Source organism: Cryptotermes secundus, unplaced genomic scaffold (genome assembly GCF_002891405.2).
Source record: "Cryptotermes secundus unplaced genomic scaffold, Csec_1.0 scaffold19, whole genome shotgun sequence".
Lineage (NCBI taxonomy): Eukaryota > Metazoa > Arthropoda > Insecta > Blattodea > Kalotermitidae > Cryptotermes > Cryptotermes secundus.
Genome location: NW_019729897.1, coordinates 341458 through 359374, shown reverse-complemented (window position 1 = coordinate 359374; position 17917 = coordinate 341458). Strand labels below are relative to the sequence as shown.

At 38.0% G+C, this 17917-nt stretch overlaps 1 protein-coding gene across 1 annotated transcript in view; it reads left to right on the top strand.

Moving 5' to 3' along the window:
- Positions 1-16556, top strand: part of LOC111865660 (MMS19 nucleotide excision repair protein homolog) — a 43672-nt gene extending 27116 nt beyond the window's left edge. Inside the window, exons 12-19 of the mRNA XM_023853845.2 lie at positions 2353-2550; positions 3181-3298; positions 4066-4234; positions 5084-5366; positions 9147-9300; positions 10856-11023; positions 13563-13643; positions 14957-16556. Coding sequence (XP_023709613.1) covers positions 2353-2550; positions 3181-3298; positions 4066-4234; positions 5084-5366; positions 9147-9300; positions 10856-11023; positions 13563-13643; positions 14957-15076 — 1291 coding nt within the window. The 3' untranslated portion in view covers positions 15077-16556. The remainder of the gene's footprint in view (positions 1-2352; positions 2551-3180; positions 3299-4065; positions 4235-5083; positions 5367-9146; positions 9301-10855; positions 11024-13562; positions 13644-14956) is intronic.
- The last annotated feature ends 1361 nt before the right edge of the window (positions 16557-17917 follow it).

Below are 17917 nucleotides of genomic sequence, written 5' to 3'. Positions count from 1 at the left end.
AATATAATATAAAACACTGTAATTAACACCATAGACATTGTAAGGACAGGAAACAAAGGGAATCATTTAAACAGTTTAGAGAAATACCATATTTATTTATTTAGGAAAGACAGCCTCAACATAAATGAAACTCACATTGACTCAACCCAATATTTGAGGCATTATACGGACTGTACTCCAGATAGCAGCATGTACCCTTCCCTCACATGTAACAGATCCACGCACATGGAAGGTTCATAGTCCACACACACACTGGCCACCAGAGTACATGTGACTAAAAATATATAAACACTAAATAATATAAACACAAAACACAATATATAACATATTCTTGACAGTTAACAAAGATACAAAATACAGTGAAACCTTTATCCATCGTTTCTGAAGGAACACAAAAGAAATATTTTTGTAGTCCATGATTCCTGTGTTAAATATTCATCTGCATTCTGCACATTAGACCAAGCTTTTCTTCTGTGTACATTATCATACTGTCACGTATTTGGGTGACTGAGTCGGGTTTGGATTGGTGAATCAATTTATTGGCTCTTCACTAGTTGTAACTACAAATAATTCTAACACTTTCAAGATTACTGTAATTATAACACATGTCAGGTTTTCTATTCACTGCTCTTGTATGCACTCTACCCTAGTCTCTCAATTGTCTTGAGCTCCCCTGAACTCTCCACACACTGTGACTTAACCGCGGCATGCACACAAGAAGGCTACACAGAATAACACCTATACAATACTAGAAACAAGAAGAAGCTGCTGCAGCACTATAGACACAGGACGAGTAACCCTGACATTTTTAAAATTTAAAGTTTAGAGAAAATTTTTTTTTGGAGGATTTCAAATTAGAACCGAAGATTTTATAAGTGCTAATCAGGAAGACCTATGTTTTTAAATTTTAAATGTTATAAATAAGTGCAGTGTAACAGATACGTGAGTGTATACACCTGATGATGGCCGTTTGGGGCCGAAACATGTAGTGTATAGAGAGGAACAAAACGAAAGACCTATAAATATAGTTTGCACTTAAGACGGAGTTATATCTTAAACAGATATTCGTTATATAGGCACAGCACAGACAACACAATAACAAATGGTAGTACTGTTGCAGTGTGATGTCACTGTGCAAGCGCGGAAGTCTGTTTACTGAGCCATTGCCTAGAAGCGGGCTGCATAATATCCTTCCATTGTTGTGAGCGGGTATCGTGCGTGTTTACCACTCCATTACCTAGCAACGCTCTGGCCATCCATATTACAGTACACCTCCTCTGTGTCACCATCATCTCCTTTCCATGCTCCTACCTTCTTTTATACAGCTTGTTGTATCATGAAACACATGCCTGTTTCTTTCTTTATGTGTATTATTGACCATAAAAAAGAATCAGACATACCAGAGCATCATTATTCCTTCTTAGCTTTTACACAATTTCCTATCGCATGTTTTATGTGCTGGAACAGTTCTTTCCTCCAATTATTTGGGGTTGTTTTATGCTTTTTCATAATCATTCACAGTTTTACAGGCAGTGAATCTCACTTGACCATGTGGTTTCCATCATGTCTGTGGATATATCATCTATACCAATTGCTTTCTTTTGTCAATTAAATTATTATGAGTCTTATTATTTGCTAATCTATCAAAATAGTTTGATTTGTTTCTTTCTGGTCTGTCACACTAATAATATTATGAAAAGTGGAACAGTTCCATCCAGTGTGACTGGTGAAGATTTTTCTTATTTCAATTATTTATGCCCTTACATGTTTCAGTCTCCAGAGACANACACATATAATATTATTATTATATACAATTGGGATTAAAATCTAAAGTCTTTACAACTACAGCGGCTGTTCCAATACATTAAAATATTTATAATTTATTTGTTAAGACTCTATTGGAATTCAGAAACCAAGCAGGTTCGTGTCATCCCTCTTATTATTTCTCTTGATGGGGGCTGAACATGTGCTGCCTTGTTGTTATCAAGAAGGTTCTTTGATGTTGTCCTGTATGTGTTTGTTGTGTGCTGTGTTATTTAAAAACAGAATAAGCCTATAGAGTTCTTACATGTGGCACAATATAAATACAGTTGTGCCATAATACAGTTTTAAATGTTTTTATTACATTCAAAATTTGCTTCTCATTTCAGTACAAATTTCTTATAGCCAAAACAGATCCCTATATGGATATTTGCATATTCCTTGGGTTCATGGAACCCACTGGAGAAACATTTTATTATTTTCTCCAGTGTTAAGCATACGTGTTGTAAATTCCATTCATTTCAGACAACAGTGTAATTTAATTTGTGTTTTTATTTTTGCCCTGAAAACACTATATTTATTTTTCTGTAGGACATTAGTTGAAGCACCTGAATCAGGCTCCAAGGTGCACACATATTTGTGTGTGCAGTGTGGAGCTGTATCTGGACTTGTCACATGGTGGCTGCATGGTATCCAGGAGAACAGATATCCCCAGATATTCTGTAATGAAGACCTCTTGGTTGACTGTGCCACAATTGTCAGCACAATTTTAAGGACCCAGTCGGAAAGGTAATTTCTTATGGGTTGAACATAGCTGGATATTCCAGACTCTGATCTGGAGCATAATAACTTATATATTCATACACTTCAACTTTGATCAGTAAAAGACTGCCACCCTATATTTATGTCTAAGAATGGAATGAAGCACTGTACTTGGAGACAGTCTGTTGCTGAAGTAAATTTGAATTAGTAAATAAAATTTAGGTGGGAGGTATATATGGTGGAAAATTTGAGTACACATTTCAGTAATGGAATTATGTATACTGTTACTATTTCAACCATGAACTTCACATTTTCTGGATATCTGGCATAGTGTTTGGAAAGCATGCTTCATAGTCACGGGTTCCAAGTTTGAATAGTGACCCGATGACCAATTGTGTTGAGGATTTTTGTAGCTTTTCTTATTCCTGTCAGAAAAATTCTAATATAATAATGTGTATACATTGTTCTTTTATAACACCTTTTGTAGTATAATTTATACAGTTGGCAAAGTAGTGTTAAATAAATTAAAACAGAAACACAGACACTTCAGAATGTATTGTGGAATGTTCATGGTGATTTTTCTGTTATTAATATTTTTGATATGCTTTGTATAAGAGGTTCTAATTGACTTGTGCTGATATCTTTCCATTGTTTCAGTTTTCAATCAGATATTGTAACTGAGTTTATTCCATATTTTTTGGACTCTGGATTGAATCCAGAAGAAAATAATTTCAAACCGCTCATGGCATCATCATCGTGGCATGTGACTCAGTCAGTAAGTTCCTCTGTATGAACTTGTTATTAATGTTTTCTGGGACATGATACCATTTAATATGGTATGAAGGTACCAAAGGCTTCAGATTTTGTTTGGCAGATGGTAGCCTTTTTTGACTGGCAGATCTTGTGATGGAAGCAGCACACAGCAAGATGCATCATGTATGAGATTATAGTCTCTGTTCATCATAGCTTCTGTGAAGTAGAACTTACACCATATCTCGTTCTCCTTCTGTTTTTCTGTTATTAATCTCTTCACTGTACTGGTGTGTGGCAGCAGGTAATTTTTTTTTGTCAGAACACTTTCTCTTGAGGACATACACTAGTCATGAGGGTATGAATCTTGAAACTCTCAGAGCCTTCTCAAATTATGTCATTTGTATACTTTCTGATGTTTCCATGGCATTTTCAGACCATATGTTAAAACTGAGACTATTTTAAATTATACAGTTTAATTGCTGTTCTTAGTGATTACTTGCTTAAGCTCTGTATGTCCACCATGGACCATATTATGGATATCAGTTTCTCCTTATAATGCATAGTGAGGGATTTCCCACTAGTCTGTAGGGTTATGCCCACGTGTTTATAATACTTCGTGACCCTTAACTGTTCCTGGCCATAGTTGACTCTGCCTCGATGCTTCACTTTCACTTGTGATTTTAACACACGTAACCTGCATTGATCCAGTTGGAACATGATAGACGAAGGGATAAGGACTGTGCTAATGTGTACTTATAGTCTTTACAGCAGCATATGCTTTCTTTTCAGGTGGTGTTACTGGAAGCATTGCTAAGTCCTGTTAGGCAGGATGTAAATATTCCACCACTGTCATGCTTAGTTATGCAGCTTCAGACACTTGCCATTCACACATCACATCCTCTTACATCAAGAAGTGCAGCTCGGTTTGTGGCTTCTCTTGTAAATAAAGCTCATGATGGTAAGTTTGTGATACTTTCAGATCCAACTGGCAATTTATCAGATTGCACAACCAGCCGGTATGTTTGTGTTCAGTTAGAGAGTTTACGCATATACTAAAATGTAAATATTGTAAGGAGTGCTTTTTCTGCGAACTTTAGCGGATAGAGGGTGTCATGTGGTCAGCATAACGAATCCCCACAGCCATTAATTTCGGTTTTCTAGACCGGAGCCACTGTTTTCTTGAAATAGTATAGAGGAGGAACTAGGAGCTGCGATAGTGTAGTCAGTATAGAGACTGGCTATGGGCTGGATGACCAAGGGGTAGGAGTTTGAGTCCAGGTAGGGTCAAGAATTTTGTCTTCTCCATATCATCCAGACCAGCTCTGAAGTTCACCCAACCTCCTATCCAATTGGTACCGGGGGTTCTTTCCCCGAGGGGTAAAAGCAGCTGGGGCGTGAAGTTGACCACTCATTTCCATCTAGTGCCAAGGTCAAGAAAATGTCTATACATCCATTCCCCCATACACCTTCGTGGCATAATGGTTAATTTGTTAAGTACAGGGACAACTTTACCTTTTTTTTTATGGAGGAGGAACTAGAACTACTGGAACTTTATTTTCAACCATGTATGAGTTCATATTATGGTTCTTTAATAACTGACTGTTGCACTTTGCTCTCAGGAAGATACATTTTATACAGAATGTTTGTAGATGAGACTACAGGTTGTTGTCAGCAGTTTTGAAACATAAATTAATTGAAAGTATCAGAGCGGCCCCTTTTAAATCCTCTTCACAATGAACATTTGTGGTTAATCCAAATCTGAACCTTCAGTGGGTTAAAATAATGTGGGTCCCTTTTTCTTTTTCAGATGAACCTTTGGCTGTGTTGTTGTCTAATCTGTTGGTAACCCTGTTGGATACATTAGATCAGGATGATATTCCTGTGATGAAGGCTACCAATGCTGTCAACTTGTTTGCATGGCTTACAAAAGCTCTTGTTATGAGAGGCCACAGACAAACAGATATATGGGTAGGCAAGTTAATTGCTATGCTGAGCCATGATGCTGTTGGTACTTGTGTGGCAGAAGGCTTCAAATTGATTATGATTCAGAATGAGGAGTATATGAACTCTGACAACTACGGCAATATCAGGTCTGTCTTGTTTATTTCCTTTCTGTTGCCTAAATAGTTTTTTATTGTGGTTGTACATTTCTATATTTTCTTTGACAGTATAAGTAAGATAAATCTAAATAGGGAAGTAATATATCTGACCACATCTTTCATCTTCAAAAATGAATGTTTTTTTATTCAATTTAAAGTTGGAGCTTGAAAGTGAAGTGAATTTTGTTTTGGTCCATATTGGTCCAGTATAACTCCTACATAACACTAACTTCATTTCTGAGAAACAGCTCGTTGCACTAAGAACTGGTCAAGTGAAATTGTCCCTGTACTTAATGAAGCTCTATGCCATGAAACTGTATGGTGGAGTATACAATATGCTGTGTATTAACACTTCGCAGACCAGCGATTTAAATATTTAAATCGCCCTGAGGATTTTTAAACCTACTACCCTAACTTGTGCACTGTTCACTTTAAAAATTAATACAAAATCTCCTAATTCATTTTATGAACTAAAATTTTTGGAGAACACTTACCACTGCTCCTAGAAGTGCTTGAGAGTGTGATATTTCTGGAAACATTCCCCTTTGTGAAGTGGCATTACACAGAACTTGCACATGTAGACAGTCATACTCCATTTGTTGTGTACTGCACAAACACGGCATCGCCTAGAAGGCTGCTTACCCTTGGAATGTTCACTCTTCACAGTTTTCATGAAGGTATGTTTCCGCATATCACCAAGAGTCGCCCAGGGGGTCCACATGAGGCTTGCATGGGGTGGGAGTTGATGGACCAGGTCGCACTAAGTCTGTGTCTGCCGCCACAATCTGGTCTGTAGCCCAGGCTTTTGCCACATTCAGCAGAAATGCCTTGTGTTTCAATTTTGAATGAGGGTATAGATTTTTGAAAACCAAAAATGAATTGAAAACGGCACAATTTATAAGCCACAAGGCGACTTTCTTTGCCCACTTTACTGTTTTCTGNTTGCATGGGGTGGGAGTTGATGGACCAGGTCGCACTAAGTCTGTGTCTGCCGCCACAATCTGGTCTGTAGCCCAGGCTTTTGCCACATTCAGCAGAAATGCCTTGTGTTTCAATTTTGAATGAGGGTATAGATTTTTGAAAACCAAAAATGAATTGAAAACGGCACAATTTATAAGCCACAAGGCGACTTTCTTTGCCCACTTTACTGTTTTCTGAGGAAGAGAATAATAGGCCAGGTACTGATCAGCTCTATCAACTCCCTTCATGAACATATTATACTCGGAAATACAAACAGGCTTCTTTACCTGTCCATGTCTCCTTTGAACATCAACCATGCTCGAATTGTGAATTGTGGAAAAACAGTTCTGCTACTTCAGACATTTGTGTTGGGTCCGATGGAATTTGCTTCACCCCTGGATTACCAGTAAACTGTCCCAAAGCAGGCGTTTTGTCTACTTTTCCTCATGTGGCTGTCCCAGCAATGTTGCTACCTGCACTTTCATCGGAGCTACTGTCACTTTCACTTTCACTTTCACTGTCTGTGGCCACAATTTTTTGTTCACCCCTGCCACACTCACTATCAGATTGTGAGTCGCTATCACTAGCAGACTCACAAGGGACGTCAGATAGCTCATCGGAGAACAAGTCAGATATTTCTTGTTCTCTGGGAAAACGCTTGTACCTCAACCTCTTCCGACCTTGATCCATTTTGCACTAGTAACTTCCTGCTTGGTGCATGCAGCTGGAAGATGAACAAAGGTATTTTCTTTTGGAGTGGGAAAAGAAAACAGTTGGGTCATAAACAGCGGGGTCATGTTACTGACTATGAAGCAAACATTCAAGAGGTCTATCACACACCAGTCATGCGTCTGCCTGGTGCCAGTGCAAGGTATAGTGTGTTTCAACATAACGTTTCTTAAAATCATAATAATATGCCACCGGTCCGCCACGTTTAAAAGTGCTGGGCATAAAAATATGCCACTGGTCCGCAAAGTGTTAAGATGGTTACCATACTTATTACATGGTGTGTACAAGAATGACTTTCACAGTTCAAGATGACAATTTGGAAAATTTCTGAGAACCAAGACTTGAACAAGAATTTTGTCTGCAAGACCAATTTTTTTTTGCTGTAATCGCAGTTTATAACACTAGCCACTGCAGTGAAGCATAGTGCTTAATTCCTTTGGGTATCAGATTCCAGCATCCTTTACAGATGTAGAGATAGATGTAGAAAGAGGGAGACAGACCTTGTTGGCAAGTTGTTTCATGCTAGCAGTGCCAGCCATTACTGTTTTGATGAATTGGGTGGTTTACATGATACTGTAGGAAGTAAAAATGGGTTGTTGTGAACATGAAAATGTACCATCAGATTTCATAAAAGCCAGAGAATTTCTTTACTAATGGAGTAACTGTTAGCTTCTCAAGAGAATTTGCTCCCTGGAGTTAGTTGGCAGTCTTATATAATTTGCCTTCCGCTTGTCTATTTTGAAATCACCTGAGCCCAGATCCTTCTAAAAGTGTGCAAAGCCCATTCAGAATCACTTTCATAACAGTGTTATTTATAAATACAAGAAGCCAAAGGAAGGGGAAGAATATTATCTTTTTTAATTAAAATCTCTGACTCCTTCCCAGTGCAGATTTTATACCTTTCTTTATGTACATTTTTTCAATACTATAATCTGAATGTATTATAAGCCTGGAATCAATGTTTGAAAGAAGGAAGTCCATGTTTAGTAACCTAATAAAACACTTTAACTTTCAAATCCATTAATAAGTTACAAAGATAACTTAATAAATATTTACCATTTTGTTATTGATGTACACATAATTACCATAACAGCAGTAGAAAGGGGAAAAAATGTTAGTATTCTGTGTTATATTTAACATTTATAAGGAGCAGTTGCTGTCACATTGTCCATAACCACTTATGCTCTTGATATCAGTTCTCTGGTCCATACTTCACTGCAATGGCACTGCTCACTCACTGCACTAACCTCTTGTCTCCACTTCTCAGCATTTCACTGAACTGACAGCTGACTGACAACTCATGCACTCACTCACAAAAGAGGCTCACTAACTGACAGACTTATTGTCTCACTACATAGCTGCTGTGTATTGCACTGAATGAACTGAACATCGTGAGAACTTGGGAGCTACTTTTATCCATGTGTCTTCCATTGGGAAGCTTATAGCAAGTTCTCAAGTAACCTTGGCCTTAAGCAGCCTCCGTAGTCTGGAGGTAACGTTCCCACCTCATGACTCGTAGTACGCGGGTTCAGATACCCGGCAGAGGTCATGGAATTTTTAAGGGCGGAAAAATTCAGGGAACAAGTCCTCCGGGAGGGACTTTAAGCCGTGGGTCCCGTGTTGTAGCTTTACGGCACGTAAAAGAACCTCATACCTCCAAAGGAGGTCACTGAGCAAAATTGTGGACGTTTGCCGCCCAACAGCAGCCACTAATATGGGGGAAGCATTATAGATACTTCTCAGCCAAGTAGAGCCGGTCTCGCTGGCTGGGCGGGACTGATGGTAAGCACCAATACCGGTAGGATATAGAGGCTGGTAGAAATCATAGAGGGAAGCACAATGGACCACTACAGGTCTAAGTGCATGGGGAAACCCACCCTCTCTAATAACTAACTAACCAACCTTGGCCTTTGGCATCAGCCGAGTGGCTTTGTGAACAATCCAGACAGGTCAGGTGACATTGGTCCCCCCATACTTAGGTCCCATTGCAATATATTTAGTAAGAAATTGATGTTTATGAGACTTCTGTATGGTTTTGCATTCTTATTATTGTCAGTAATTACTCTTTTTTTTCTGTTGCAGGATTTTATATCGCCAAAGATTTTTCCAGACATTTCCAGAACTTGTAGAACATTATCATCATGCAGCCCAACCTGTGAGGTGTAACTTTTTAATTGCCTTGGCCTACATGCTTCAAGGAGTTCCAAGAGTTGTACTAACCATGAGCTTGCCAGAAGTAAGTCAGCATTTCTCTTAAATATCCAAAACCCTTATTTGCTTGTAAATGTTTGTGACAGTGGTTTGATACAATAATGTAAAGACACTGTCCATTACATACAATCGACAAACCTATCTTGATTGGTTCCCAAGTAACAGCAACTATCTTGATATTCCAGGCTGAGTAGGTACCCCCATTTCATTTTATCTGCAGATGGCAGTAGCCGACTTCCGAAATATTATAGACAAAAATCAACTCCAGGTAATGGGCAGTGTCCAGGGAATCTCGTCATTTGTAGTTGCATCCTTTTTATAAGTTTGCAATAAAATGGAATATGTCTTCTACAAAAATACTTAGGAAACCAAGGTGGAACAAGTCCCTTAATGATATATGTCATTACACAGTAAGCTTTATAAAAACATTAAGATGGATGTTAGGGAGATAAGTTGTAAGGATGTGAGCTGGATAAAACTATCTGTAAATCATATCCAACAAGGGGCTTTGGCATTAGTGGTGTTGAACTTTTGGGTTCTACTATCACAGTGTTAGTTAGGTACGCTTCATCAGAAGGAGTAAAGAGGAGGATATTGTAATATCTTATTATTTATATTTACAATGATGTTATCCACTTACATGCTTCTTTCCTGTTTACTAGAATCACTGTGTCTTCTACAGAATACAAATAATTATGTGAAATGCTGGGTATCATTTTCAGTGCTCAGTTTATCAAAATCCTTAAAGGTTGAGTATAAAACACACTAAGTAGACTGGAATGTATAAATTTGAAGCATCAGTAATGTATAATCATTACAAGTATAGTTAAATTTAACATTGTGTTTTGTACTTACAAAGATTTAAAAACAGAAATTCTGCTAAGCATATGGAAATAATAACTTAAACAGCTGTGGGTTATGAATGAAGATAAATGGTGCAGAAGTTGACATCAAAAGAAATTCTGTGAATGCAAATGCAGGCACCCATTATTGTGGTTACAATATAGCCTCAGAAATTAACAACTTGAAACCCACATAACATTTAGTATCCCTTAAATGATTTTTATAGACTGTTTTTGTGATTTGATTTTGTCTCATTATGTACAAATTAGCAGGTTTCTGTAATTTTCAAGGTCACTTCTTGATTTCTCATAATCTGTTTACTTGTGAAGCTTTTCTTCTTACTTTGTGAGAAGAACATAGACTGTGGGTATTGAGAATGAAGTTCTGTTGAAAATATTTGGATATAATAAATGTAATGTAAGAGAAGTTAGAGAAAATTATGTAATTGGGAAGTCTGCAGTTTCTACTGAGAATTGTGTTAAATCAAGAGAACTGAGGTCACTGAGACATGTAGCATACATAAGGAAAAATAAGAAATATATACAGAATTTAATTAGAAGACCTCAAGGAAAGGGACCATTTGAAAGACCAATGCATATGTGGGAGAATGATCTTAGACAAGCTGCAACAACAGTGGAAGATCTTGGACCGTGGAGTTAAGTACTGAAACATTTCGTTAATACTTCAACTCTTAACTAAGAAGCAGTGAATGTTATTACATTTAATGCTTGTTACAGTTGATCCCACTTCTAGTAGAATCACTAGAACAGAGCAAGGTGGTTCTGTTACTTTCTATTCTGGAAATTTTGCGTGATCTTCTGGAATCCAAGCACTCAGTATTAGAAGGCCATATTCAGACATTTCTTCCAAGGTTCTTAAAGCTAACACGATTCCAAGATTCCTTGGTAAGTCATAGATTAGAGTCAACTTATTTTTACTAAAACAGTAATCTTTTTATTAAGAACAACTGTGGCAGCATACGTGATCTGACAGTAAATTTCGTGAACTCATCGTGGCAGAAGTGCTACATACCTCATTGCTGAATATCACTGTGGTTGCCTTCAAAATACTCCCCTTGGGAAGCTATTCACCGATGCCAGCACCTAGTGCACCCTTCAAAACAATTTTGAATCTGGTTTTGTGGAATGGCCTTCAGAGCTGCCATCGTATTACTCCTGATGTCATCAGTGTCATCAAAATGCCTTATTTCCTTTAGCTTTGGGAACAGAAGAAAGTCATTGGTGGCTAGATCTGGTGAATAGGGAGGGTGTTCCAGCACGTTTATTTGTTTACTAGCTAAAAACTCCCTCACAGACAGTGCCGTGTGAGCAGGTCCTTTGGGATCATTTTTGCACACACTTTCCTCATGTCAAGATCTTAGTTAAGATTTTCCTAACTGTTCTCTGTCCATGTTCACTTGCTCTGCTATGCTCCTGACAGTCAGCCGACATTTTCACGCACAATTTGTTGAACTTTTGCAATGTTTTCTTCAATTCTGCTCATTTCTAGCCATCCTGATCTCTCTTTTTTCAGTGACGCTTTCTCTTCCCTCAGAAAAACATGTTACTCACTTGTAAACTGCGGCTTTCTTTATAGCATCCCCATAAACTTGCGTTAACATCTCTCTGATTTCATGTCCACTCTTGCCAAGTTTAAGGAGAAATTTAATCTTCGTTCCGACATTCTCGCAACAGCACACCAAAACACACTCAGACAATAATAGATGCCACTCAGAAAGAGACTGCCTTAGATCAACAACATAGCTGTGAAATGCTGATATGCCAATGTCATCAAACCGTATTGAGGTTTCTGTTCACTGCAACCAAGGCAAGCACACAATGGCGGGTTTGTGAACTTTATTGTCAGACTACATAAGGTGCTTTTCAATTTTTTTTAACTATAGCATTAGGAAGTAGTTGAATAGAGTGACATAAGATATTTATGCATGTAGTTGCTGAAAATATGATAAAATTATGACAAACTATTTTAAAAATCGGCAAGGAACATGGTTTAAAAATTAAATATAAATAAGTATATTGGTATATTTTGATATGTGACATCTTAGCTGTTACACTCATGGCATTTAAATATGCAGTTGTGAATGGCCTGCAGTGATATTTTTCAAATGCCTCTTCAGTTTTTGGCCTAAAATTTATTTCCCAGACAGTTATTATTGTAACTACCTCAGTGAAAGAAGAGAAGGGAGGCCAAGGTCACACTTCAGAAAGCCTATTGCATCAGTCTGCCACATGACACCGCACTGTAAACACGCACTATTTTTACACAAGTGCTTTTTCACCTTCATGTTTCATTTTTTCTGTGATGGTTGGCAAAATCGAGCAAAATGTCTGCATCAAGTTTTGTGTGAAGCTTGGAAACATCATTATGATGCGTGGCCTAAGAAATTGGTATGTCACTGAGACCTGTATTCAGAGCTGTAAGACTAAGTAAATTTAGCTCATATAAAATGTTTGTACATGAGCTTAAACAAAATTGTGCACCAAGATTTCTCCTTTTATAACTACCTTGCAGCAAAATGTGTATGAACAGAGCCATGGATCTAGAGCTGCTGTTTATACCCAGTGAGGCACGGTTTCACTTTAGGTGTCATGTCAATGTGCAGATTGTACCATTAAGGAGTGATGAAAATGTTCATAGTGATGCTTGGGTCCAGTATATTTTCAGCAAACTCTAAATTCAGGTTATGATGAAATTCTCATGCCATTCAACAAGTGTCGCTATACAGTATAGAAATATGGGAGTCGCATGCCAGTGTGCATGGTGATTCATGGGCCTAATATTTTTTTTCAGCAAACTATAAATTCAGATTGATATATGAGCAGTATTTTGAATATGTTCTTCAAACATTTGATAGCAATAGGCAATAGGAGTATTTCTAGCAAGATAATTTGACAGCACATACTTCAGACAAGTAAGTCCTTGTCGTGTATATATGATATAGGATTTGAAGTTCTCACAGTGGCGGTTAGGAAGACTCCTGTCTTCTGGAATATAAAGCACTGTAGTCTGGTGAAAGTCAGCTGATGGTTTGAAGGAAAAAAGCAAGAAGCAAGAAACCAACATAAAGCAGGCAGCAAGCAGGAAGCTGCCTGCCTCATGGTGGTTTCTTGCTGTGCTTACTCGTCACTCCTGAGCGCAGAGACCACATGTTCCTCCAAACCTCAGTTTACTTTCACCAGGCTACACAGCATTATATCTCAGATGACAGAACTTTTAAATGTAAGGTGTTTGAGAATGGAATGACCAGTAAAGGTCTCTGGCTTCTTATATCCCCTGATTGTAGTTGCTGTGATTGTATTCTCTGGAGCAGCTTGAAGGAAATAATAATCCTCACATTGCCAAACCCTTCCAGAACAAACTGACATGTGTACTTGCTTCACATGACATTACTTTGTATATGATATTGGTTTATTTGTATTTCAGAAAGTTCGTATTGCTGCATTACAGTGTGCGCTGCAAATGTGCAACTATCCAACTCACTTACTTTTGCCATATAAACAGCAAGTAAGTATAAGGCTTAAGGTTCTCACAGCAGTGACCTTGAAGATTTACTGACTTCTGGTATGTGACGCCATGATGTCTGGTAGAACATTACATATTTTTTGGAAGAACCTGTTTCTTTCAACTTCAGGGTTGAAGACAGATGCAGTAGGTTCCCTAAAATATTGGTAATGTTCTTCTTCTACCATGATATGTAAGCAGTGTCTGTCTTTTAGTGCACTCAGTTTTACTTGTTACTTCACAACATGTTCTTCTTCTACCCTGAAGATGGAAATAGCAGGGTCCTTCAGAATGTTCACAGAAACATGGCGTCACATTCCAAAAGACAGTAAGACTTGACAAAACAGTTATTTATGTAAGAATAAAAATATATTTGTATTTTAAATGATTTAAATGGCAGTATTTGTACTCTCAAATCATATTAAATCCATTTTTTTCTATCATTTGTCCTGTGTGTTAATAAAGATTTTTATATTTCTCAAAATATATGTGAAATTAACATGATAATTTCATATGAACTGGGAGAGCTTGGAATAGCAGCTAGCTGTGGGCTGGACAGCTGGGATTCAATTCTCAGCAGGGCCAAGAGATTTTTCTCTACTCTTCAGCATCTAGACCAGCTCCAGGCCCACCCAGCCTCCTGTCCAATGGGTATCATGGGCTCTTTCCCCACAATAAAATGATCAGGGCGTGAAGCTGACCACTATCATTTAGTGCAGAGGCCAAGAATGGTGGAGTTATATGTCCATTCCTCCATACGTATTCCTGGCATGGCACTTAATTAAGCACAGGGGCAACTTTACCTTTTTACCTTTAATTTTGTCAGTGACTATGAAATTTCACGAAATACTAATAGATACCAATTAGATACCTTTTACAAGAGACAAAGTTGAAAATGTGAAAAGCATGAGCTGTAGTAGAATTCCCCTACTTGAATCCAGAAGAAGTTGATCAGTTCTGTGACATCTGCTATGGACTAACTGAGCCTTATATTGGGAAGGATGGTGATAATTGATTTGCACGTACCTCTTATATTGTTATTAATGTACCAATTTTGTAGAGTGATGATGCATAGACTAACCATTTGCAATATGTTTTTAATGGCTGGTGACTGTTATGAAATCTGCCATTACAGAAATTTACTCACAAATATCAAAGAACAAGTTAAGCAACTACTGCCCGACAGTCTTGAAATCATGTTGAGCCCACAAATCCATTCAGTACTGTGAAAAATAGTAAATTTATGTGATAGTTGTACCTGTAGTTTATCTTCTGTCAACTCCAGCACTTGCCCTAATACCTCTATTTTTTAACAGACTGTTCATGAATTGGGGTCTTGTTTGGATGACCCCAAGCGTCTAGTACGACAGCAAGCAGTATCTACTCGTTCCCGCTGGTATTTGATTGGTGCCTCAGGAGAACCAACAAAAACTTGATCTAGAAGTATATTCATAATTCCTTGTTTGTGAAATCCTATCTTGCAGTGAAACTGACAAACATTCAACTTGTTACTTATACAGTGTAGAGACTAAAACTTGGTAACAAACACTGGTAGGTATCTTTGCTTACCAGCCTAGGAATACTGGAAATGCATAGCACTTTTAGCATGCTGGAGTTTGAAATCAGCCATACCTTGTGGGTAACTGTAATATCCGTATACCTACACCACAGAGAGAGATCATATACTCATTAAATCTCTTTGTGAGTGAAATATTTTGTGTCATCACTGGATGTCATTATTGCCATGTTTGGACATCACATCTGATTTGTGTTAAAATATATCTTATTTTTCCAAAAAAGGAAATAGTGATTTCTGACAGCTGCTTTCAGGGTGGCTAATCATCTTGCAGACATGTGTCTGAAGGAGAAAATAGTAACTTCTCTATGTGAAAGTGATGATGAATTCAGCTCATCTTAGAGGTTTTGGGCAAGTGCACACCAATGAAACTGGAAATCACAACTTCTAAGAAATTTCATTTCATTTAATTTATTCACCTTCCATAAATCCTGTCGAGAATACATTCTCATGCAGCCATTCTGAGCTGAAAACCAGTTGCCCAATTGGCATCTACACACTGAGGAAACTTACGTTTAGAAGTTGCTCAAGTCATAAGTGGGTGTGCATGTCAAACTTAATGTGATCCAGTTTTTTTAGTTTTATGCATTTAATTTCTGCAGTGTCAAATAATATTGACCCTGATGTAACATGGTGGTGGTTGAGGCAGAATAATAAGAGAGGAAATAGCAAAGGAAATACTGGTTTCATTCATTCTGCGACAATAATTTAACCTTTATTGTCTGCAGTAAAGAGTTTAACTGGTGAGGCTGGTGGGCAGGTCTTAACTTGAGGGGTTTTAAATTGTAAGGGTGTTAGTATTGAAGAAATATATACAGTATCCCAGAGATAAGTACACATAATTGAAGCTTGTGTACTATGGCTCAAAACATTGAAAACAGTTTAATGAATGTGGATCTGCAAGTGCTTCAGTAAGAAACTGGAGACATTCTAAGGTGTTCCTGACAGCAGTAGGATTAGAGCTGTGGTTACAGAAGTAATGCATGCTAGAGACTCTTTTAAAGGAAACTGAAATTGAGAGTGGACAATATAAATGACTACTGCCTTGCCCAGTCAACAAAACATATCTGTCCTGTTTACAGTGATTAGTGAGTTCAGCATGTATACTAGAATATATCAGGCATTCATTTCCAGTGAACTGTGTGTACAGTCAAGTGCTATTCTTTCAATAATGTACAAGTAGCTGCTTTGCAAATCTCTGCTTAAAATGGACAGCTACACATTTCTTGAATATGTCAATATGCATATAATTTTTGACAGTGCCCATGGTAATGGTACGGCAGCTGTAAAGTTGTGCACAGAGAGGTACTCTCAATACAGACTTCCAAACCCATGTTTCATCCTACTGGTCATCACATCAGGGAGACTAGTACTGTTCACCCTACTGTAAGTATGGTAGACGTTGGAAGATGGAGAAGTTCATGAATAGTTAATGTAGAAGGACATGCTGAAATGTAAAGGAGAACTGCCATACCAGCATTCATTGAATTGAAGCTGCCGAATATGCGTGCATTGTAGTGCGGCTGGTTCTCAATGAACAGTTGCTCTACCCATACCATTTGCAACAAATACAAGCTGTAAGTCTGCTTGATTTTGCCTGTAGCTCCTTCAACAATGTGATGAAAATCCCTTCTTTAATGGCTGTGTACTCTTCACTGGTGAAGGGCATACTAAATTTTGAAAAACAGACACATTTAGAGTGATGTAAATCAACATAGTACAGTTCAATCCAGACATCACTAGCAGTTCTCAATGTTTGAGCTGGTATTGTTGGGAACTGTTTCGTAGGCCCATATATTTGCCCTTGTAGAATCGGTGGTGCTGCTTGTCAACATTTCTTTGAGCACACTTTACCATAGTTTTTGGATACTGTCCCACTGGATATTCAACAAATTATATGGTTCATTCATAATGGTGCTCCAGCCCATTTCAGTTACATCACCAGAAATTACCATGAGATTGTCTGCACTGTGTGATGGGTTGGATTGCAGGGACCAATATCCTGGCCAAATTATTCACCAAACGAACTTCTTTATTAAAACTGTCACAACTGAACTATATCGAGGTCAGTGCCTAGTTAGTGCCTCGATATAGTTGTGTTGTGGCGGTTTTATATTATAACATAACAGGATGCATGAAATGAAAATTATTCACCAAACCTGAATCCCCTTCAGTATTTCCTTTGGGGACATCTAAAATGGTGTATGCTTCAGTGGTTGTTACTGCAGAATGGCTGCAGTGCATTCAAAATAGCTGTACCTCAGTCTGCAACACTCAGCATGTTTATCAGTTCATGAATCACTGGGCCAGAACTTGTATAGCAGTTCAAGTCCAGCATTCTGGGCATCTACTGTAACTCTTAACAACAGTTTTTACCTTCTGTCATTGAAATGTGAAACTGTACATTTAGGCAGAGGACACACCAAGGAATCTCGAAAACGCAACGCAACCGCGATTTTCGAGAATTGTTTATCAGCCTCAGTTCAACATATGCTATTGAATGGGGCTGCGCAAATTGAGGAAATGGCAACGCAACTCGCGAAGAGACTGAGAAACTCAATTTCCAGGAAACGGAGCATGCCAATTTTCTCACAAGTTTGTAGCCGCGTGGTTTCCTAATATCAGCTGTTCTATAACACGCTCCAGTGATTCAATAGGATCAGTATTATTACCTTCCATCGCAGAAGGTAATTGTACGAAA